The sequence below is a fragment of the Silurus aristotelis genome, assembly GCF_946808225.1.
Source record: "Silurus aristotelis genome assembly, chromosome: 13".
Classification (NCBI taxonomy): Eukaryota; Metazoa; Chordata; class Actinopteri; order Siluriformes; family Siluridae; genus Silurus; species Silurus aristotelis.
In genome coordinates, this window is record NC_139586.1 from 14,277,691 (window position 1) to 14,300,705 (window position 23,015).

Sequence of the window (23,015 nt, forward strand, 5' to 3'; positions counted from 1 at the left end):
AATCTTATCTTCTCAGTTTCTAAATTTATTTTGGTTCACAATAGAAACTATTTAAAATCAACAGTGTAATAATAAAGAATCATACCATTTCAAGCTGATCAATCAATCTGGTCTTCTTTCAAAAATCAAGATCAAATGTAAGGTATAATTTTTTTGCTAACTGTTAAGGATGGCATTTCTCATGTAAGTGATTCACAAATAAATTCGTTCATAGCCAGTTTAAATTCTGTGTTCTAGCTCATTATTTAATCAGTAGCTAATCACAGAAATGGGGAACTCGCACTTATTCGAAAGAAGAAAAAAAAAACATCCAAATGAAGTTTTACGATGACCCATTTTTTCCATCCAGCAAGCAGCTCTTCTTTAGCTTAATCTAAGTGGTAAAGAATAGTGTAAATACTCTAGACTTACGGAGGATGGGGAGCTGGAGGTGCTGTCAATCTCCTCGGGAGAATCTTCTTCCTCTTCAGGTACGGTGGGCATAGTGGGGGTGGTCGGAGGGCGAGAGTGAGTGCGAGGGAAAAAGGAAGGAGTGTGGGACTTTAGAGACTTTGAAGAAGCTGCTGGGTTTGCCGGAGATCCTGCTTCTTCACATTCAGCAGAGATTTCTTTCTGCATCAAGTCAACATTACACAGATATTTAAACCAAATGCATATTCAGGTTTAGAGCTAGAGGGTGTTGGGTGTCTAATACCGACAGCCTTCACATCATTCCATTTATATACAATATCAATCACTCTGCATTCACCAGAGGAGCCTGAGAGGAAATGGTTTCTCATGCAAAATTGATGGCAATCTTTATATATATAGCATTCCCAGTGCAGAAGTTTTAGCACACATTGTTTATAAAGTCGTAAACGTGTTTTAATTATGTATCTCAGTTACAACGCGCTGCAGAAAACAACTCTCTCATAGCTTTCTCAAAGATGGAGCTCAAACACTGAAAGCCAAATCCGGAGTCTACTTCAAACTCCCAAAGGACGAATTCCTGAACCCATTACCATCTACTTTCATTTCATTACTACAAAGGCTATCTTTGGGTTCATGTTAATCCAAACAAAAAAGGGAGACACTGTTACTGTTACTGTGTTTTTAAAGATGGAAAGATAGGAAGAGAAACCCAAGAGAGAATGAGTGAGACTGTTTTGCAGAAAGGTAAACGCCTAAATCAACTTCCTATAGCAGAAAGCCTTTGGAGAATTCACAGGAAAAAGGAATGTGGGTTGTTACCAAACTTCAAGTAATAGCAATTAAAATTAACAAGCTGCTGTTTTTTAACCAGCTTGTGATTTTTAAATATTTACCAGGAATCATAGCAACAACCAGACAGGCTTTTTATGAACCCAAAACTCACTCTGCTTTTTCAGGTCAGGCATGCAAAGTAACACCAATCTACAATCTCTCTGGCCTTCTCTATTTTTGACCAAGTCAGTTGCCTTCATTTTTCTTAATCTTATATGCTGAAACTTATAAACTGGTAGCCCTTAAAAGGAAGAACAATCAGATTGTGATTATCACAAGCTATCATCCAAAGAAACAGGAACATCCAAGCCTGTGGGGCATCACTGCTTACAAAAATTATGATAGCTGTTGAGCTGAAAAGGTCATGTACTGAACATAGAAAATGTACAGATGCAACACTGATGCAAAGCTACACTTCACGTTTTTTGAGGATTGGGTATGAGGATTTGAGCCTACATGTAGGACACCAACCTTATTGTTCCCTTCTCTGAATTAATGTAAAAAATATATATATATACACACATTTGAATATGACATGGATATCTCTTTTGGGGAAGTTTGGGTCAGTTGTAGTCGAAAAGCAAACAAAATGTTCCATGTTAGTGTGATTACAAACATAAAAACAACATAAAGGTTTGAAAAGCTTTTTGTGAGACAGTTAAAATAAATATTTAAAACAAAAATGAATATTTAAGGTGGCATATTTTAAAACCACAGACTACATGTTTCATTTTTTTTTGGGGGGGGGGGGGGGGGCGGAGAATTATCAGGGTGTAAGATTCCATACTTAATAGGCAAATGTGAAAATAATTATTTACCCCACACCACAAAATAAATCAACTTATTTAAGAATACAAGAAAACAAAAAAGATTACCTTTAGTGTTCCAACCGGTTGTGCAGTTTGTTCTTGACAGATTTGAACACTTCTTCCTTCATATACATCAGAACCTTGTCTGTTCCCAGATTCTAAAGTGCTGCAATTTGTTGATAAATCCTTTACATTCCCATTTGTCACCTCTTTGCTTCCTGTACTTGTTCCCGATTCCGCTTTCCAACTTCTATTGCTCTCCGATGCAACTTCACGTAAAAGAAATTTACGTGTTCGGAAAATTTGGTCACACTGCTCCCGTTCTGAAGAGTCCCCTCTCTGCACGCTCTCAAAGACTTCACACTTTGTATTCTGTCCTGATTCAGAACTTGCAGAAGTTTCTAAATGTTGCCTTCTTCCTGTGTTGTCTGGTTTACAGTTGGGATATTCTTTTTCCTCTAGCTTGAGGGTTTTATTATATACAGCTTCTTCTAGGGAAACTCCAATGTTCTTCCGTTCTTCAGACTTTATTAGAAAGTCATCTTTGTCATCTGGTTCCTTTGACCTAAAGTAGAACCAGGAGGTAAATATTAGACTTGATAAATACTAAACAGGCCCTACTAGAAGCAGTTCATCATTGTGCATAATAGCAGTGGAGAACGTATCCTGTTGTATTACCTAAGCAACAAAAACATGTCCTTGGACAACGTGACACATGGGCCTTTCATTCCAAACTAAAAGCACTCAGGATTTTAGCAGGAACTTGTAGAGAGCCTCTAGTAATTAATCGACGCTTCGGTGGGTGACAATGTAAACTCTGGCGTTTCTGCACAATCTCACCTCTTTGTGAGGGGATTTTACATAAACACACACGACTCATCCTGCAAGAACTGAAAGAATGTAAACACTCACCCGACTCCATTCTCCTGTGTGCCATGGCGCCTTCGCTCCTCACAGGCAACACTCTGGGAAGTTTCCGGAACAGGGTCGTGAGCAGCAGTGGATTCTTGCTCACTGCTGTTCCCCTCTGGTGGATTTTGTTTGTTAACGAGTCCCACTGGAAGATAATCCAAACAGTCAGGAACCAACATTACTTTTTGTTGCTGATAAATGTCAAACGGAATAAAACGAGACATTACACTGAAACAAAGATAATTTCATGTCTGTAATATGATAATGATGATGCAGGCAGTACCTAAAGAACACAAAGAGTCTGACAGGAAAGCACTTTCACTTGACACCAACAGTCCAGAAAAGTCATTCAGAGTTCTAGTTGTATCATCTTTGTCCAGGGATGTGCTCTGAAACACAGATGCTGTTGGGTTCCACAAAAACTCAATTCAATACATGTATCTTAATAACTGAATACTCCATAATAAACTTTGGAAAAGGTGGCTTGTGAGTTCAGTCAATCTGGCTGTTATAAATTTTTGTTCTTCTAGTACTTTAATTGAGAATAATAAGTTATTAATGATAAAATAAATATTTACACTACTTTTATGACTGGAATGTGTGCTCTAATTAGCATTGTTACTGCAACAAGTATTCTCACTAGTCTTATAAGTAGAACTAGTGCAAAATGTAGCGTTCTATAACTGGTAATAGCATACTGGTATTACTACTGAGACTAGAGATCATTATCGTTAAGACTGTACATAGCATTCAAATTAGTGCTATAACCAAAACTAGGTCTCACATTCATCTTTCGTATGGAGCTAGATTTTAGATTAAAATATATGACTAGAATTAGCCATTATGTTTGTGGTAATAAATGGAACAAGCACTCACACTGCTTTTATTTAATTAACTAGCATTTTCACTAATCTTATGACTGAAACCAACAACTACATTAACGTTTCATACCCAGAACTACGGCACACATTAGTGTTGCGAGACTTTGTTAGTATTGTGACTGAAAATACCAGTGAGTGAGTTTTCAAAGGTTCTATTTTCCATTAGATTAAGAATTTGTTTACATTTTTGAGATTGGTATAGATGCAAAATGCCCATACTAAGAAATAAAGCTAAAATCTTTGGCAGATCGGTTTTATATGGTAGTTGTCCAAAGTTTGCTAGCTTAAAGAACACTACAATACAAAACATTATAGTCCATAATCTACTTTATACAGAAACATAAAAAAAAAAATTAAAAGCAAAGACAATATTAGCCAAGCCAATTAGCGAGGTAGTTATAGTTAGCTATGGGTTGTGCTTAGCTTGCTAAATTGCTGCAAATAATTTAGCGTAATTATAATATAATGCTGACTTCATTTACAAATTAATACAGAAAAATAATTTTTATTATTTATATTTTTTATTGTTTATAATTATTTAAACTGATCTAATTGACCCAAGTGCTGCTTAGATTTTTGTTGCTAAACTGCCTGAAGAGATATTTTACTTCCTGTTCTAATGTTATGGAATGTTGAAGAGCAAACTATGACCTTTCTTAGCTGGAAGAGATGTTGGCCCAGTATCACACAAAATTTAGTACACACCTTACATTGTGGCAACCATTTTAGTATATCTACTGTAGAAAACACTACAAAAGTTTAACTTCGATATATGTTAAAGTAGTCAATGTGCAGCTTATATAGCAGTATAGATTTACTGTCCTCTAAAAAAAAAAAAACACTATACAGCCATTTTTGTCGAAATAGCTGGCAACAAATGTGAGTACACCCAGTAAACATGTCAAAAATGTGTCCAAAGTGTCAGTATTTTGTGTGATCACCATTGTTCTCTAGCACTGCCTTAATTCTCAGCATGGAATTCACCAGAGCTGTACAGGTTGTTGCTGGGACCCTCTTTAACTCCTTTATAATGACCTCATGGAGCTACTGGATTTAAGACAGATGGTGTTCTCCACCTTCTGCTTAAATGATAGCCCACAGGCCAGTCAATCACCTTCACCCTCAGAAAGGCAGTTGTCATCCTGGTGGTGTGTGTGGGTCATTATAATTTTGGAAATCTGCCATTTAGCCCAGTTTCTGAAGGAAAGGCATCATGTTCTGCTTCAGAATGTCACAGTACATGTTGGTTTCCATGTTTCCCTCAATGACCCGCTGCTCCCCAGTAACAACAGCACTTATGCAGCCCCAGACCATGATGCTACCACCACCGCCATTCTTGACTGTAGGCAAGACACAATCTTCTTGGTACTTCTCACCAGGGCGTTGCCACACAAGTTTATCTTGGTCTTATCAGGCCACAAGACATGGTTTCAGTAATGAATGCTCTTGGACAGGTTGTCTTCAGCAAATTGTTTGTGGGCTTTCTTGTAAGCCAGCTTTAGAAGAGGCTTTCTTCTGGCATGATGGCCATGTAAACAGACTTGTTGCAGTGTGCGCAGTATGGTCTGAGCACTGACAAATGGACCTTCTGCTTCTGCAACCACTAAAACAATGTTGCAGCACTCATGCGTCTGTTTTCTAAAGCAGCTTCTGCACTTGATGCACAGCATGAGGACTCAACTTCTTTAAATGACTCTTGCGAGGCCTGTTCCGAGTGGAACCAGTCTTGGGAAACCTCTGTATGAATCTGGCCACTGCACTGTAACTCAGTTTTAGGGTGTTACCGATCTTCTTATAGCCTCTGCCATCTTTGTAGAGAGCAACACTTCTATGTCTCAAATCCTCAGACAGTTCTTTGCCATGGGGTGTCGTTCAACATCCAATGTTCAAGCACCAAAAGCTAAATTTTAACTGCTCTAATACAAGACACACAAATTTGTATGGTCCTGTCAAGATTTAGTGTCCTCTAAAAAAAACTCAGCATACAGCCATTATTGTCAAAATAGCTGGCAACAAATGTGAGCACACCCAGTAAACATGTCAAAACTTTGTCCAAAGTGTCAATATTTTGTGTGATCATCATTGTTATCTAGCACTAATCCTTTTTTGGATTAAGGCAGTGCCTTTTTTAGAGGACAGTAAATCTACAAAAACATTAACATGATGAATAAAAGACATGTGACTTGCATGGTTACATAATGTACAGCTATTATCTCTTAGGGTGAACTCTTTTGTTTACAGTTATTTTGACAATAATGGTTGTATCTCAAGGTATTTTTAGAGGACAGTAAATCTGTGCTGCTATACAAGCTGCACTTTGACTATATTTACTCAGTTGTGTAGGTGTTTTAAACTTGCAAATATTAAAAGATACCCTGGAAGACCTGCCCCTTCCCCTTCTTTTTCTGTGCACTTGTCATGACTCAATGTTTCTGCTTGAAATATGTGTTGATGTAAATCCGTCGCTTTCTGTCTGTATGTAAATTGAGAAAACTTTGTGGTTATTAATGTGAAATAAACGCTATAATTTTGTGACTGTAAAGTTCACAAACAGCATAGATGTTGACCCACAGTATAGTTAAATTACATCTGTGCCTTTGTTGCTGCTCTTTCTGTCTCTCTGGTTGCGATCTTCTCATTGACCAAAGCTATTTTTGGTACGCCTTCCTGCTCAGAAAAAGTTCCGCTCTCAGAAGAAAAAAATCTGGAGAGGACAAGGAGGGTCATGTGGCTGCCGGGTCCCACAGGGTTCTCGGACCAGATCTCTCAAAAGCTCCATGAGAAACTGAACATCTCCACTTTGTCTCTGCTGGCTATGTAAGCCACTCCAGCTCAGCAGATTATTTTTTATTTGGTTGTACAAAGCACAATGAGGGAACAGTAATTAACTCATCTAAACAGACATGCTAAAAACAAGGGCAGGTGAGCATCACCTGAAGCTTCATCATAAATGAATAACCAGAAGACACAAGCTGAGCAAACACAATCACCATCGCAAGCATTATATAACTGGGTTTAAATGTGGCATTGCATTGACTGGCACACAACTAGAGTTCTTGGCAAGAGCATAAAATCGACACTGCATACAAAATGCTCTTCAGTACAGCACTCTGGCTCATAAATGACATTTAGGGAGAAGTAAGAAATGAAAAACAATCATCAATCATTTGTGTTTCTCGGAATGTCCAAGTATGTAATAAATAAAAAAGTAGAGTCAGGCTATACCTCAAGATGCTCCTTCTACTTTCTTCGCTCTTCTCTACTTTCTTAATCCAGCTCTTGTTTTTTCCCCCACTCCAATGCTTCAGTCTTTCTCTCTTTTCCTTTCCCTGACTTTTTTTCCCCCTCCACGCCAGCCTCCCTTTGACTCCTGGGAGCTTTGACCATTTAAGGAGAAGGCTTTTTGTGCCTCTCTGTGCAGCTACTGCCGTGTGTGCTCTTTTGCCTGACAATCCAGTTTGCTGTGTACTGTGTACCAAAGTGAGCCTGTTTGTACCCTATTCACTATTAAGATAAAACACTACAGGCAAAAAAATAACTTGTCCTCAACAAAATACATTGCCACCGATCTACACTAGACAACTGCCAGTGCTTTTTTTCGTTGTTTATTTAAAATGGAAACTTCCTTCATGAGATCTGCATTTATTCATGCACACAAAGCAAAAATCTACTCTTCGGATGGTGACTGAATTCAGATGTTTCTGACTGTGATCTACAGTCGGCAAATTATTTCAATCTGTTATATAAAAAATAAAAAATAAAATAAAAAACAAAACCACCACAGGCTGCTATAAAACATTTAAAAATTAAGTTTACAGTATAAAAAACAAATGCAAACAATATAAATTAGGCAAATTTAGAGACTCAAAAAACCAAAATAAAAAACCAGAACATCAAACAACAGGAAACTGCTTAGAAAGTCAGTATTATAAACTCCCAGCATTATTTCACTAAAGACAAGCACTCCTATGTCTTCTATAGAGAGTGTAGTAATTGCTTTTTTTTATCATTTGTTTGCTTATTTAACAAGGACAATACACTAGACATTGTTACACACTGAGAAACGATGCCGTGTATATAGGACATATAGCATAAAGCTAGTTTGTGGCCCTCGTCTCTAGAAGGTGTGTCTAGGTGTGAGTGATTAGTAACCTGGTGTGGATAATTAGTAATCGGGTGAATGTAAGCGTGACAGTCTGTTGAATGGAAGTGAAGTCTCTGGTGCCATATTTGAATGTTGCGGTGTGTTTAGGTAAACACAGTTCTTGGGGGATGTTGCGCATTGTCTGACACACAGTTATTATCTAGTCCACATTTTGTAATTTATATGTAATGTGAGCTTCATATTCATCAAAGTTTGTTTGAGAACATTTTAAAGGACAAGGACTAACAATAATCCAAATATTTGCACCATATTTAAATCAAATGGTAAAAATGCCATTAATTATTATAGGCCATTTTTAGAGATTGATGACATGCAATCCCAAATAAGTTAAAAAATTTTCTAGGCTGTAAGACAACAAAAGATTTCCAGCAACTTCCCTCAAAATTATTCAATGATATTCAGCAAGAGTAGTTCATAACATCCATCACCCAGCTATAATGTTTTTTCTCCAAAAGATGTTATATATAACATCTTAGTAACATTTATAGTGCTAAATGACACCTATCACACACAAAAAGTCCAGTCGTTCTGTTCATTAAATATGTGTAAAAGTATAAATATGTGTTGTGAAACAGAGCTTTTCTTACCTCTGGGTTGTTATCCTCAGCTCCTGTGTACAGAAAGAAGCCACCTGTTTGAATGGAAGCGGTTACAAAAGAGACACATGGGTTTATTTGCATCTCACTGGACCGTCATGCAAATGATAGTGTTACAGTGCATTAAAATGGCCAGCCTTCTCTACACTGACGTACTGAAGCTGGTTCAGACACTATTGGTGGTCGAGTTTCCCATAATTATTTTCAATTCCCTCGTCTCGCTCTCACTCAGTCTCCATATCTACGGGCAACAATAACCTGGCAACCATTTACATGATCCTCTTGATCACACTGCCCACATTATGGACCTGTGTGTGTGTGTGTGTGTGAGTGTCTTCTGTTCATAGTGACCTTGATATTTCAATTTAAAAAAGGGATTGGGGAAATTATTCTGCTTCGTAAACCATTTTCGGAAGTGCTAGCTAAGCGAGATCAGAGATGAGCATGATTGAGACACACACACACAGCAAGACTCCATTCCACAGCTGGATTCTTTAGCTTCAGCTTGATTCATTGATCATCTATGGCAGAGTTTACTTCTGCTGCCTGCATAGATTTCAGATTTGAAAGTCATGAAATCTTTTTTGCATCAGAACCTTAAAAGGGCAGCTCTTTTTCTAAAGAAAACCCCTGAACTTCACATAAATGTAAAGGTTTAACACAACCTTATTAGACAGAATTATGTCCATTCAAACATAAGCTACCAGAAACCAAAAAGGGGTACATACAAAATATTAGACAGGTGGGTTTAAGGTTACGGCTAATTGGTGTGTGAAAAATAATTTAAATTCTTTAAATTCTATGCTTTTAAATATGAGGAAATAAAAATCATAGGTCTTTATTAGGTCTTAAAATTAGGTAAAGAACTTCAGATTACACTGTCGTTATTATTATTATTTTTAATCAAGCCAAAAGAAAACCAATTATATTCAATAGCTTGTAGAACCACCTTTACAGGCAATAACTTGAAGTTATTGTGTTCTGTATGACTTTATCTGTCTCTTACATGGTTTTGGAGGACCCACTCATCTTTACAATGTTGCTTTAGTTGATTGTGTTTTTGCAGGCATTTGATATGCACAGCTCTCTTAAGGGCCTACTAAGCATTTCAGTCAGCTTGAGGTCTGGACTTGGACTGGGCAATTTAAACACCTTGCTTCTTTAATCTTTCAGTCATTCTGTTGTAGATTTCTGTTGTGCTTGGAATCATTGTCAAGTCAAGTCAAGTTTATTTGTATAGCGCTTTTTACAACAGACATTGTCTCAAAGCAGCTTTACAGAAAACAACAGTAAAGGTGAATGGTGTGCGTTTGTCCCTGATGAGCATTGTCCTGTTGCATGAACCAATTTCAGCTAAGCTTTTTTGTCCTAACATTTGACTCTAGAATATTTTGGTATACAGAGGAGTTTATGGCTAACAATTGCTGCAATGACTTGCCCAGGTCCTGTGGCTAAAAAACAGTCTCAAATAATATCACTACCCTGTTCGACTGTTGCTATAAGATGTTTGTGCTGATATGCTGTAATTGGATTTCACTAAAATGTGTTAATGTGCATTACAGCCAAACCTTTGCAATCCTGGGCCATGCCGCCATATTTTTATGAGAGAGAAGAACACTTCCATACAAACCATAATTAAGTCTTTTTTAATTGCACTGTCATGAACTTAACATTTAACATTCTTAGAAACTGAGATGTAACCCTTAAATTTTATGCAATTAGGGGTAATTATGCTGAGATGTGCTCCTAGGAAGATTTGCAACCGTCTTGAATGTTTTCCACTTGTGAATAAATGTTCCTCACTATAAAATCGTAGACCTAAATTTGGTTGGAGATGGCCTTATAACCCTTTCCTGACAGATCCAAGGTAGCAACAATTGCTTTTTAAGACCATTGCTGGTGTCTCTTCCTCCGATGCAAACAGTAAAGATACACTTACTTTTCCCACACATGGCTTTTCCATTTTGCTTTATTTTTGTAACATAAATAATGACAAGGTGTCAATGGTCATGTGTTGTTGTGTCTCTGAGTTTGTATTAACTTAATTTTTAGACCCACTAAGGATCAGATGATTTTAAAATGTGGGTTTTTAATTTTAATTAGAGCCTATTTTGCACCTTTTCCCATCAAAACATCTAAAGTGATGTATTTGGTCTGCAACAATGTCTGGTTAGGTGGTACCTAAACATCAACATGCTCCATTTCAAGTTTCAGCAAGTCCAGGAATGGAGCATGCTTTGCCCTTTTGGTATTTTAACATGCTTTACAACATGATGAGTAGAAAAGAATCTCAGCAGTCTGTTCATTCTCCTCTTTTTCCCCCCATTTTTTTTTTAACAAGGTGTTTCAACCCAATGAACTGTCACTTGCCATTCTGTGTAAATTCTAAAAGCTGATGTATCTGAAAATCTCATTAATTTGGTACGGACATTCATGGCGCAGTTTAATAATAAAGGCATAAACAATTATTACTGAAATCAGCTAGACAATATAATCCTAAAGAAAATAATCGTGTTAATGTTTGCCTTCTTCTCTTATGAAAATATTTGCATAATATATTTCATTACCAGATGTTTCTCTTCTCCAAGTGAACACACAACGCACATATCTTTTCAATCAACTTTAATCAGCCTATGAAAAGATCCAGAAAATGAGAAACAGCTACACTAACAATTATCAGCAATATAAGCCGGTAATATAAGCAATTTGAAGTTTGAAATTTAAATGGTAAATATGTAGCATGTAGCTCGTTTAAACTATAATATGTAATAATCTATAATTAGTAATTAATTTCACATTGTAACTAAAATGAACTCCTGCTAAAAAACCTTCCAGTGAATTTTTTTATTTACCGTTCATTTACCTGCTCATTTGCCATGCAAATGTGACACTGTTCAACACAGCAGAGTAGAACAGGAAAAAGAACGGTCACATGATAAAAACGATAAGGTCATGCAAGATCAACCCTTTCCTTGCTCCTCAATTTACATAATCTTCACATGAACAACAAGCTTTATTACCGGCTAGCCCGTATTACACACACGCAGGGTGTCTGAGAAGAAACAGACATTTCTACCCTGTGAGTGTGTTATAGGGGTAGACAGGATGGAAGGAAGGAAAGCTGAATTTTAAAGAAGTTTGGATGGAAGCCATTGAGACCCCTGAGGATTAAGCAGGAAGAGCAAGAAAATTTCACTACCCAGAAACATAAAATAAAAGCTCAAATGGAGGACTTGAAAGTTAAGAAAAAGCAACCAATTTTGATATAGATAAAAGTAGCAGTTACCATTTGTCGCGTTCAGGTTCACAGGTTGTGAGATGAAGACACTACAGACTGCTGGATGATGCCCAGGTTCTGACCTCTCAGAAGGACATGGCGAATTATCAGAAGACTTTTTATTATAGAAGCATAAGAATTAGTCAGATGCAAATATACTGTATGTACATGATAAAGACAACATAACAAAAGTGATATGATACAAACAACTATAAAATGTAGAGGACATAAATGTAGCTCAATCATTTGTTTTGCTATTTTCATGGCTAGTTATGAATTGTTTGTATGTTTATTTCTTTGCAGGATACATTTTTGCCAATCACTGGTAATCACCATGTTTTTCTTTCATTCTTTAGTTAGAACTCTGCCAGAGATAAGGTTAATGCCTTATGTTCTGCACTGTTAAATAGCCCATAATTATTTTTTAAATAAATATATGTTCAAAATAAATATTTCTTGTACCATTATTTACATTTTTTTTTTTAAATTCCTCCAGATATCTTGTATCCCCATGATATAGTTTTCCACATTTTTTAATTTGTAGTGTAACGTAACAAGTGATTTTATTATAAAACTAGGTAGGTTAAGTTCATCATGACCAACTCTGATGTTGGCTTGACCAAGCTTATAAACTTTCAGACTGTCTTTAAGATGGTATGAATTTTAAATAAGGAAAGATGCAAAAAAAGAGACATTGTGACAGAGAGAAAGCTACTGGTTTGAATGATAGATTGTACTGTAGATACATAAATAGACAATCAGTGATAGGACGACAGATGGAGTGAGAGATTGACAAGTATATAGATGGAGAATTTTATTAGTAGAAAGACAAGAAGGAATGAGATACAGATAAAAATGATTAAAAGAAATATGGAGAGTGAAAGTATGTGACTGGTAGTTGATAGAGAGATGGTAGAAAGTATGGCATTGAGGGATAGATATATAAAATGAGTGTGTGCATTACAATAATAGAGTTAGAGGGAAAAAATAGGGGCATGAGCATGCAGGTATGTGAAATTTTTGACAGCTATTCTTTGAATCATAAACATTCTGAGCCAGGATCCGAACATTCTCTCAATATAAGTTTGTAGAAGTTTTTGAGATGTTTGATCATCCAAAATGGGAATTTCGATCCACTTGAAAAGTCAGTGAAAGGTTGGTGTTCAGTTTAGTGCATGTATATTGAAAGCTCTAGGAGGAGTATTGTTTAGAAGTTTTAGGCCTCCCAATAATAATAATAATAATAAGCTTAAAAAGCAGAGCAAAACTTTATTAAACCTATTTGAAATCCATAACAGACCTGTTTGACATCCTAATCCTAGACAAATAGCAGTGAACCACAGGACATACCTTTGCGCAGGAAGAAACCCGAGCCTCAAGTCCCCTCAGCTGGTTTTCGGCATCTGTTGTTCTACTCAGAGCTTCCTCCACCTTTAGGCTGATGGCCTCCATCCTCTCCTTCGTCCTTCTCTCGCTTTCAGTTAGCACCTCAGCAGTTTGCAACGCCTTCATCACCACCACCTCCACCATTCTGAGAGACTCCAGAACTTTCTCTGCAGCGACACATTTCCGCTCATCTCCAACCTGCTCCGTCTGCACGCCCACGTCTGCCCTCTCCACCTGGACTCGGGCTTCTCTCAATTCCGTTCTGCTGTTTTGGACCTAATGTAGACATTTTCAGAATGTTTAGAAAATCCACTTCAGGTGGTTTTTAAAACTTATCAGGAAGTGGCTAAGAATATATAGAACTAAATCTCTGGTATAGATCAAATCTTTCACAAATACATACATGTTAAAAGGAAAGCCAGGAATGAGAGTTTGTGCAAATGTGACCTTAGACTGTTCGGGATGGCAGAAGGGCACGAGGAGCGGTTTTAATTTGTATAGTAATATATAGTTACTGTATATATCCTGTAGTTTTTAATGAGTGTAAAGTTGTTACTTTAGTTGTTTAATACAAGTTAATTTTGTAAATATAGATTTATTGTTTGAATGGTATGGAAATACTTGGTCAATCAAAGTTAAGTAATAGATGAACATATTTAAAACATGAATGAGCTGTTGATACACAAAATTCAAGAGAAACTTCTGCCGTGCATTTCCTCTGTCACCTCTACTTGTGCATCCTTCAACTGGCTCTCAAGAGAACCGAGCCTTTCCTTGGTTGTACCATGAATGTCACTGGTGTTCCAGTTTCTCTCATCCTCCACCCTCAGAGTTCTCCACCAGGTGACGAGTGGAGCTTTGCGCAGTTCCTGCCTCTTCCGGTGTGTTTCGATCTGTCTGCGCTTTGGCTGCTGGTCCCATGGAAACCACGGCCGCTCTATTTCTCTCAGACTGCACCACACACACAAAGTTTGGACACTGAACTGATTCTAAAAATATATATTTTAAAAAAATATTTCAAACATGAAACTAGATTCTTGACTTATCTTCCCCATTTCATAGGTTATATTCAAATCACTTTGACCCAAGAGTTACATTTGCATACAAGTATCTTTTTACATTTCCAGGCATCAGGACACAAATCTGCTATCAGAGCAATACTGGAGTTTGTCCATTTTCTTTATGGTAATGTATGTAACCATTTCTGATAATAATTCGTTCAACATAAAAGATTAACTAGCTTGAGTTAAAAGTGAAGAGCATGCAAAATAATTTGAATAAAAGGCTGAAATATATATTTATAATAACATGCTTACATTGTCAGTAGCTGCTTGGATCTTGTTTGCTCTTTTTGGTCCTCTAGGAATGCTTTTGGTAATGATTCAGCTCTATACGCGTCCTGACAAGCAAGAAATCAAAATCATGTAATGTAGAGTTTAGGTTTAAAACGAGGACAAACTCTTAAGTATGATAAGGATGTGCTTTTTCCCCCCATTCATAGTACGCTAGTGATTAGCAGAGTTTTCTTTAACAATCAGAGAATCAAAAATCACAAAATTCTATGTATATACAAAATATACTCTCCCTTTTCTCTATCTGTACTGAATCCCACCACCTGCTACACCACACAGATAGCTTTTAAGTCAGGTGAATTAGCTTGTGTGGAAGTCAGGAACACAAATATAATATAAAAAAGCAACCTAGAGGTTTAGGAACCCTCTGTTTGGAAACCCTGGCCAAGTAATGTTTCCAGGCAACAAAAACATGCCACTACACACTGGAACTTTTTCTTGCCCAGTAGGAGAGCTAATACATTAAAGATTTATTTCTTATTACACCACAAACAGTGTTTATTTATTAATCCATAATTTCTCACCCGCAGCTCTGCAGACTTGATCTTGTGGATGAAATTGTACAGATCTGTCTTTGAAGATGAAGGAGGCTGAGGCTCAGGCACTGAGCTATTGTTTTCTTCTACACATGTCTTCTAATACCAAAGAGAGTAAACATCACTTCTAACCAGGAACTGCAACACATCATGACTAAAATACACAATGTGCACAGTAATTCTAGATGTGTTTCTTTTACCGGCTCAGCCTCCTGGATCTCACGTTGTAAGGAGTAGTGGTTGGGTGCACTATTACTTTTCAGACTTGCTGAACATTTATCAAACCTGCCATAAAACAGCAAATAGGGTAAACCAAACATTAACTGTGCTTAAGGGTGGCACTGGTACGATGCAGGGTTTTTCAATCAAACTGGTGAATCCATGATTAAACATAGAAATAAATAAATGTAAAAAAGCATCATTCAACATTATAAAAGTTTCTTTGAAATTTGTTCTAAAATAAATAAGGTTGGAATAGGGAATTAGTAAATGCAAAAAACTTGCTTAATAATATATATTTTTTTTGTTTATTAATAGTTTACTTTCCAGCTATAATGTGTGCAATACATTCAGAATTTCAAAGACAAATAAAATACAGAAAGTACTTATATTCTTCCCATGATCTAAAGTAAAGAAATCAAGTAATCATGGTACTTAATGTTGACATACAGAATATTCCATTTTATAGGGCTTAATGTGTTTAGGTAACAGGATATTTTCTAAAGTATTTTAGCATTTAACTTTAATTTCATGGTAAAGTAGAGGTGTAGTGAAGTAAACAGGGCACAGATCTGTTTTCTAAAAGTTTTATGAACACACTTCGTGTGATGGAAACTTTATCCATGTTTAAAATGTCTTTAACCTTTACTTTTCATGCATGCTTTAAATTTGCCAGCCATTAAAATCAGTCATTAAAAGTTTCCTTTAAAATTTTGGGATTCACCTTATAAGAGCTTGATGTGATTGCTCCTGTAATCTCACCAGATCACACTGCAAACCCTAAGAAACAAAACAAAAAATGTGACCAAAGAATGTAATTTGCTAACATACAGTATATATAATATATATAATTTGAATTAAATAATGTGAATTTGGTACATCGACGATTCTTTGGTAATCCAGAAATGTTTCCTTAAACCTTTGTAGCATGGCGTTTTTCTGAAAGCGTAATTAAAACACACATTTTTAGTGAATAGGGTGTAAAGAATACTGTACTTTATTATTTTTTTAGACATGCATGTTTTCTTTTGTTTATATTCAACAAACTAGGCAAAATACAAAAAAACCACAAAAATTGGACAGTGAATGACTGGAAGAATGAAAGAGTCTGGGAAGAGATCAATTTAAAAAAAAAAAAGACAGTTTTGGTTCCAACAGAATAATTTTAAGATGGAATAGAGGAGAGATGTTTTAAGACTGCCTCACACCCACAATCAGACACTGAGGTGGAAACTTATTGTTTTGGCAGATTAAGGAAGGTTGGAAACCTTAAAAATATATATGGACCAACATGGCTATCATTCCATATTTTAATGCCTTGCAATGACAAAAACACACGACTTGAAATTGCCTGTGTGTTCTCATTAATACTCTCATTCTTCTCTCAGTCACAGCAACACAGTTCAACCAGGTACCGGTACTCCAAATATGAGCGCAAAATTACAGCATCAACAGAACTTCATTGTTGAGATTCATGGAGGAAACATGTTAGCTGACCAAATTGGGACGGAAATGGGGATCAAAAATCTATGCGAGACAGATTGGTAAATAACTGAGCTGTGACCCACTAATGAAACGGTAAACAATGCTTTTGCAAAAAGAACATATAAATAAATACTGTGTGTCTGCTCACCTTAGTAATTTCTCTTTCTTTCACTGCCAGTAGCATCTGCAATTCGTCCAGTTCCTCCTACACACAGTAAAGTGTGTAAAAATAAAATATAATGTGTGTAAATTAAATATTTGCAGAGAAACATTAAATACAAAAACACATACTGTATTTTTTGTCAATTTATAGTTACATTTAATGTTGTGCCATTTCCACAAAACCAGCAAGCCCTGATAAAACTTTACCTCAGATTGAAATCGCTGAGCATGGAAACTCCTTTCATAAATGTCATACAAACATCTTTCAATCACACAAGTTTTACTTTCTTAAATATAAAAAAAAATGTGTTTGTTTATTATCAGCCTTAAATTTTGTGACGTGTCTACTGTATATATTAAATTAACTGTTACTATTAAAATGATAATTGTATTAAAATAAGTACTTACTCATTCTACTCACATATATTGTGAGTCTATAACTGACAATATAAACCTGTGATTTGCAGCTGCACTACTGTCAGAGCCACTGTTATAGAAAATTAATCAACACCTTACAATGAGAATAGAGTATAAACAGCTACAAGTCCTCACCCTGACATATGTGTTTGCTCCTTTGAGATTGTTTATTCGATCTTCTGCAATGTTTCTCTCCAGCAGCAGTTTTTCATTCTGCAGAAAAAAAGTGATAAAGGTTCCACATGATTGCTTTAAATAAATATTGCTCAAATAAATGACACAGTGTACCATCTCTTCGATGACTTTGATACGAGTCTTCAGGTGTTCAATCTCCTTTATCTGGAAAAAAAAGGAAAACAAGCCAAAATACAAGCATAAATCTCAATTTTTACATTCGATCAGATTATAATAAAATGTTCATTAAATTGTGTATAAAAAAAAAAAAAAACAAGATCGTATTGAAATAAATGGCATAATTTCACACAATTCCTAATTAATTCCTTGAAAGTAGGAAGTTTCCTTCCTTATTTATAAATGATTTTCCACATAATCACTAATTACATTTACAGTCTTGGGGAGTAGCTAGCTATAAGTAGAAATGTAGCTAGCTTAACTCGCTTTCTTTAGTAACTAGTTACTCTTTTACCAGTAATTAACTACTTCTTTCTAAGTAGCTTGTAATGTAGTTAGCTAATTTTTCAAAAGAGTACTTTGGCTGAAGCTTATCTTATGGCCACCACAGTTACAAATTCAAAATGGCCTGCCTAATGTTATTATTAACATTTTATTCTTTATTTTAGTGTGGAATTAATGTCATCATATAGTGCATATTATACAGTATATTAACCAGACACAAGCCTTATAGAATGTTAAGCTGCAAACACATATATCGAGAAATCCATCTAACTAAAAGTTAATGATGGATAGACAGTCATTGTTGTTTTATATATGATTAGATATGTTATGTTGATATTGTTGTGGCACTGAGATGTTTAGATGCTTTAAAATTATTTAAAATTGAACTGAAATTCCACACTTGTAGACACATTTAGTTGACTAGTCAGTTAAGTGGACAGAAATATTAAAAATGGACAGACAGACAGACAGACAGACAGACAGACAGACAGACAGAGATAGATAGTGATTTAGCAATTAAAGAAACCCTATGTTGTTTTATAAATTTTAGTTTATTTGTTCACAGACCAGTGACTGGCTGTAAGCCTGAGCTTGGCTGGTTCTCTCTTGACTTTCTCGCCTGGCCTCCTCCAGCTCTTCAGCCAGACATCGAGCTCTTCCTGCTCTCAGCTGGGCACTGAGGAGGTTTACCACATTACACATAACACACAAGGAACAAAGAGGTATTTTTTTGTATGGATGAAAAAAAATTATTGAAAATAATACAGCACCTTGCTAGTTTACTCTGAAGCTCTGAAGCATCCATCATCAACTCAAGGTTGGTTTCCTCGCACTGAGAGATGCTCCTCAGCAGGCTGCTGTTCTGTTTTCTCAGTCTGCCCTGAGTGTGTTTCAGCTCAGCCACCAAGCCCAACAAATCACCTGCGTCACTGGGGCCATAAAATAACACGCCTTTGGCTAGAATATCAGCTATGATCCTAATCAAGATCATCACATACCATATATGTTCAAGACTTTGTCTTGTTAAATTTAAGAGGCTGGTGAGAATGATTAATAACTGTACAACATGTCGTTCATGAATTAATCATTATAACAGGTGGAAAAATGTTGTTCTTTAAAAGGAATAAAACTTCAGGTTGTACTGTTACTGAAAAATAGTCACCATTGATTATTTTCCTATAAAAGCATGACACACTTTTATTCTTAACACGCAAGAAATAAAAAATATTTTACTAACCAACTATACTCGCTTTGGTCTGTAAATATAGTTTCACCCGATGAAGGAGAATATTCAGCTTCTAAGAAAACAACAGCATTAACACAAGGTTTTATAGTTTTAAAATTATTGGCACCAATAATAATAATTTAATAATTATTTATTTAGAGAGAGAAAAAACACTGAACCTCTTCTTATGATGTTTAACAAAGTTGGAAACACGTACATATTCTTGCTGCGAACTGAATCAAGCTCCTATTTATTTGGAGTTCCTTTAAAATTCAGACCACAGGTCATAGGTCACAGGTCATCACCACCAATTTGGATCTATATATGGCTCAGTCACATTTCTTCATCTTTTTTGTTCTCATCTATTCAGGGCACAGCATTTTCTTTTTTTTTTTCAGGCTGCTCTCAGGATTGATGGTTTTCTTTTCCTGCGATTCCTTACACGTATTTATTAGACTTTAGAAAACTGTGGAGTTTTAAAACTGATCTTTGGGGTCTTTGTGCCAAAAGTATCTTTTGTAATGATACTGAATGTATTATGTGGGCTTTTAAAATGGTTTTAAAATCTCATTGGGTTTTATTTATTACATTTTATTTCCCTCACCATAGTAAAATAGTGTTGTCAAGAAATTTTGCTTGAGTGCGCATGTGTATTCATCTCGGTTTTATTTGTTTAGCGTTATCCCAAATCAGCTTAACAGACAACTCGTAAGACTCACCATTGCCAGTTGTTCTGGAATAGTTTGTTCCTGACATCTGGTAGCAGTCATCAAATAATCTACAAGTCAATGGGAATGTTCTTCTCAAACAGCATCAAAAAAATAACAGAATGGTCTAAATTTCTACCATTTGTTATTCAACAGACTAATTCCTCTTATTTTTGACATTTATGTTTTGAAGGAAAATGTTTCTATGCATTATGTAGAAATACTTCAGTTTTCTATGTGTAGCCATGTCTCACCCGTCCTGACTGCACTGAGATATCCACTTCCTCATGGTTGCGTGGAACACGTCTCTGTCGATGGGCAAATCTTGATCCTCTGGGTCCAACATGTGCTTCAATACGACCAGCTTCTCCTGTGCACTACTGTGGCCTGTCATGGCCTGTAGAAACTGCACCACCGTGGAGGCTAGAACTTCTCCTGTTGAGGCGAAAGAAATTGTGTGCAATATTATATTATATTATATATACACACACACACACACACACACACACACACACACACACAAATATATAGTATACATATATTTATTTATTTTTTAAATCCTGTCAATTTCAGGAAAGGAAGATTTAAGTCTACCTTGTCCACTAGCATCGCATTCCTCAAATGTAATGTTCAGCAGCTCTTCTTCTGAGAAGCCATTCATGTCAAGGGGGTCACATAAATACCTGTCGCTTAGACTGAAGTCTAAAACAGAAAGTTGTGAAAGTGTATCATACAGTGTGTGTGTATACAGACAGACAGACAGACAGACAGACAGATAGATAGAAGAGTGAGCAGATATCAGTGTTCAGGTACTTTAAGTGTATGAGTCAAATTATATCCATTATTTGCCAGGCGTGTAAGCACTACATTGCACAACAAAGAAGACATTTTTAGCATATCCAAGTAACTTCCCATAATGTTATTGTGCTACCTATTACCTTACATCCATATAATGTTTTATTCCTACTTAAAAATCATAAGATGAGTTTTGTTTTAGAGGTATAGGTTACTGAGTACACTTTACTCCCATTAATTGTTAATTGACCCCGTTATAGCTATTATAAAGACTAGTTCAAGTGCAACATTTTAGAAATGTTCGAGCACCAAAAATGTCTCTTTCTTCAGGACAATACTCGAATTCATTTTAAAAAATACATCTAATCACAACATAATCCACATTACCAAATGCCCACATATATAAACTGTGTAATATTCGAGTCTCTAAATCAATATACGCCAATGAAATGATTTTAGGACGAATTATAAGGATATGTAAGCATATTTTCTGACCAGTAGGTGGCAATGTTCCAAAACTGCTCATGTAACCACATGCCATGGTTGTTAATTAATAATCAAACAAAAAAAAAAAGACAAAAAAATAAAAAGAATTAAAAAAAAAAAAACATAAAATTTGATGTCAATATGCCAAAGCGTTAGAGAGATATACAGTACACTAATAATTATTTTGGAGTGTTGGGGTGTAGGTTTTGGCCTTCATTCTCTGGTGTTGTTCTCTAGACACTTTAGTACCGCAGTCTATCCAGCTTTCTCTCACTTCAAAATAAATGAATATTTAAAGTGTGCATTGGTGTCAATTTAAAAACAAACAAACAATTAAACAAACAAACCTACTATTGGTGTTGGAGTGCAGATGGGAAAATTCAGCCGAGGAAATTCCAGAGTCGATAGACAAACTCAAAGCTCTGTATTTGTGATTATCACCATCCTGCATGTTATTCTGCTGAGGAGGAGAGTCGGACACACTGTTTTTTGTTTGCCCGTAGGCTGAGTTCTCAGGAAAACTGTCACATGTGTCCACATATCCTGAAGCCATGACCACTGTGGAAATCATAAACAAATGCAAAAGCACTATAATAAATAAATGCACTTGGACAAGTCTCCATGACAAATCCCATGAAAATAGGATTGCATTTTAACTACAACAGGAAGGATCATTTAAATGCTACTGTGATCCTTTTAATACACTTAAATATCATTTAAATAAAAATGAGGCAAAGCCACAACTTTGTGAGGCTTTATTTCAGGAGAGTCAAACTCTTATACACTAATACACAAACCACACATTATACTTTCTGAACAGGTTTGTATTGCCCTTCCTTATTAAACCCCAAATTAACTGATGACTTGTGTCAGGTGTAGTTAATGAGGAAGGGTATATGGGATAAACATCAGAAGAACACTGAAGTCTTTTTCTATATTTCTGTTTAAATCCAAAACATCTCTATAAAATCAAAAAAGCAATAAAGGTCTGTAACTAGACATGACACTGATTTCCTGCAGGAATATATAAAAATAAAACTCAATGATTGTTTTATGCCAGCGAGAAATAACAACCTATACACACATACCTTTTATCACTCAAATATTATCCTCTTGAAAGCTTCAATTTCTGCATCTTCTATATACTTTGTCCCTTTCCCAAAGCAGAATATTTTAGATATCCCATTCTAACTGATCAAAAGTGTGTACAGCATCTGTGCTATTTAAATAAAATCTCATCTGGAAAGACGCTTTGCTTGTCCTAATCTCGGCACACACAACAAGACATCAAGTCCAGCTGACATGACCACCCACCTCCTCCTCTACCACCACCTTCACCCACACCCTCCCTTCCAAACCACTTATCCCCCTGCCTACAGACTCATGACACTACACAATGTTGTAATGGACCATTGTAATGAACACAACTGTGGTTTTCCATATCAAATGATTCTGCTTGGAGGATGCCGGACAGTAATCAGGCTCCCTCTCTGGGCTCAAAGGCAGAAATTAACCCCCAAAGAATACTGATGATAAGGAGATGTGTGAGATGACTGACGGCTGGTTGTTATATAAGATGTGATATCTATTATATTTATTAAATTAATAGTTTTAGACTTTCACTTACACGTTTTTTGCACCACTCACGTTTATAACAGCCATTTGTATATGGCTCAGGCCTGAGCTGCAGGATAATGTTTGCTTGTTTCTGCTAGGTTCTTTGGTTT

General features: G+C 36.1%; 1 protein-coding gene across 8 annotated transcripts in view; it reads right to left on the bottom strand.

Annotated features, from left to right (window-relative positions):
• Positions 1 to 22,611, bottom strand: part of mrvi1 (murine retrovirus integration site 1 homolog) — a 39,990-nt gene extending 17,379 nt beyond the window's left edge. For 3 of the 8 annotated variants that reach the window (XM_083557961.1, XM_083557958.1, XM_083557956.1), the window contains exons 1-23: positions 21,640 to 22,081; positions 20,602 to 20,709; positions 20,262 to 20,442; positions 20,020 to 20,078; positions 19,313 to 19,373; positions 18,846 to 19,004; positions 18,643 to 18,751; positions 17,728 to 17,778; positions 17,575 to 17,652; positions 17,009 to 17,065; positions 16,255 to 16,314; positions 16,100 to 16,155; positions 15,357 to 15,441; positions 15,145 to 15,255; positions 14,585 to 14,667; positions 13,994 to 14,219; positions 13,233 to 13,544; positions 11,892 to 11,997; positions 8,597 to 8,640; positions 3,247 to 3,352; positions 2,964 to 3,108; positions 2,118 to 2,616; positions 412 to 612 (exon numbers count right to left, since the gene is read on the bottom strand). In XM_083557961.1, coding sequence (XP_083414087.1) covers positions 412 to 612; positions 2,118 to 2,616; positions 2,964 to 3,108; positions 3,247 to 3,352; positions 8,597 to 8,640; positions 11,892 to 11,997; positions 13,233 to 13,544; positions 13,994 to 14,219; positions 14,585 to 14,667; positions 15,145 to 15,255; positions 15,357 to 15,441; positions 16,100 to 16,155; positions 16,255 to 16,314; positions 17,009 to 17,065; positions 17,575 to 17,652; positions 17,728 to 17,778; positions 18,643 to 18,751; positions 18,846 to 19,004; positions 19,313 to 19,373; positions 20,020 to 20,078; positions 20,262 to 20,442; positions 20,602 to 20,709; positions 21,640 to 21,859 — 3,117 coding nt within the window. In that variant the 5' untranslated portion in view covers positions 21,860 to 22,081. Of the gene's footprint in view, positions 1 to 411; positions 613 to 2,117; positions 2,617 to 2,963; positions 3,109 to 3,246; positions 3,353 to 8,596; positions 8,641 to 11,891; positions 11,998 to 13,232; positions 13,545 to 13,993; positions 14,220 to 14,584; positions 14,668 to 15,144; positions 15,256 to 15,356; positions 15,442 to 16,099; positions 16,156 to 16,254; positions 16,315 to 17,008; positions 17,066 to 17,574; positions 17,653 to 17,727; positions 17,779 to 18,642; positions 18,752 to 18,845; positions 19,005 to 19,312; positions 19,374 to 20,019; positions 20,079 to 20,261; positions 20,443 to 20,601; positions 20,710 to 21,639; positions 22,082 to 22,376 lie in introns of those variants that run through there. The other 5 variants (XM_083557959.1, XM_083557957.1, XM_083557963.1 and 2 more) reach the window with 5 other exon arrangements.
• Positions 22,612 to 23,015: the final 404 nt, after the last annotated feature.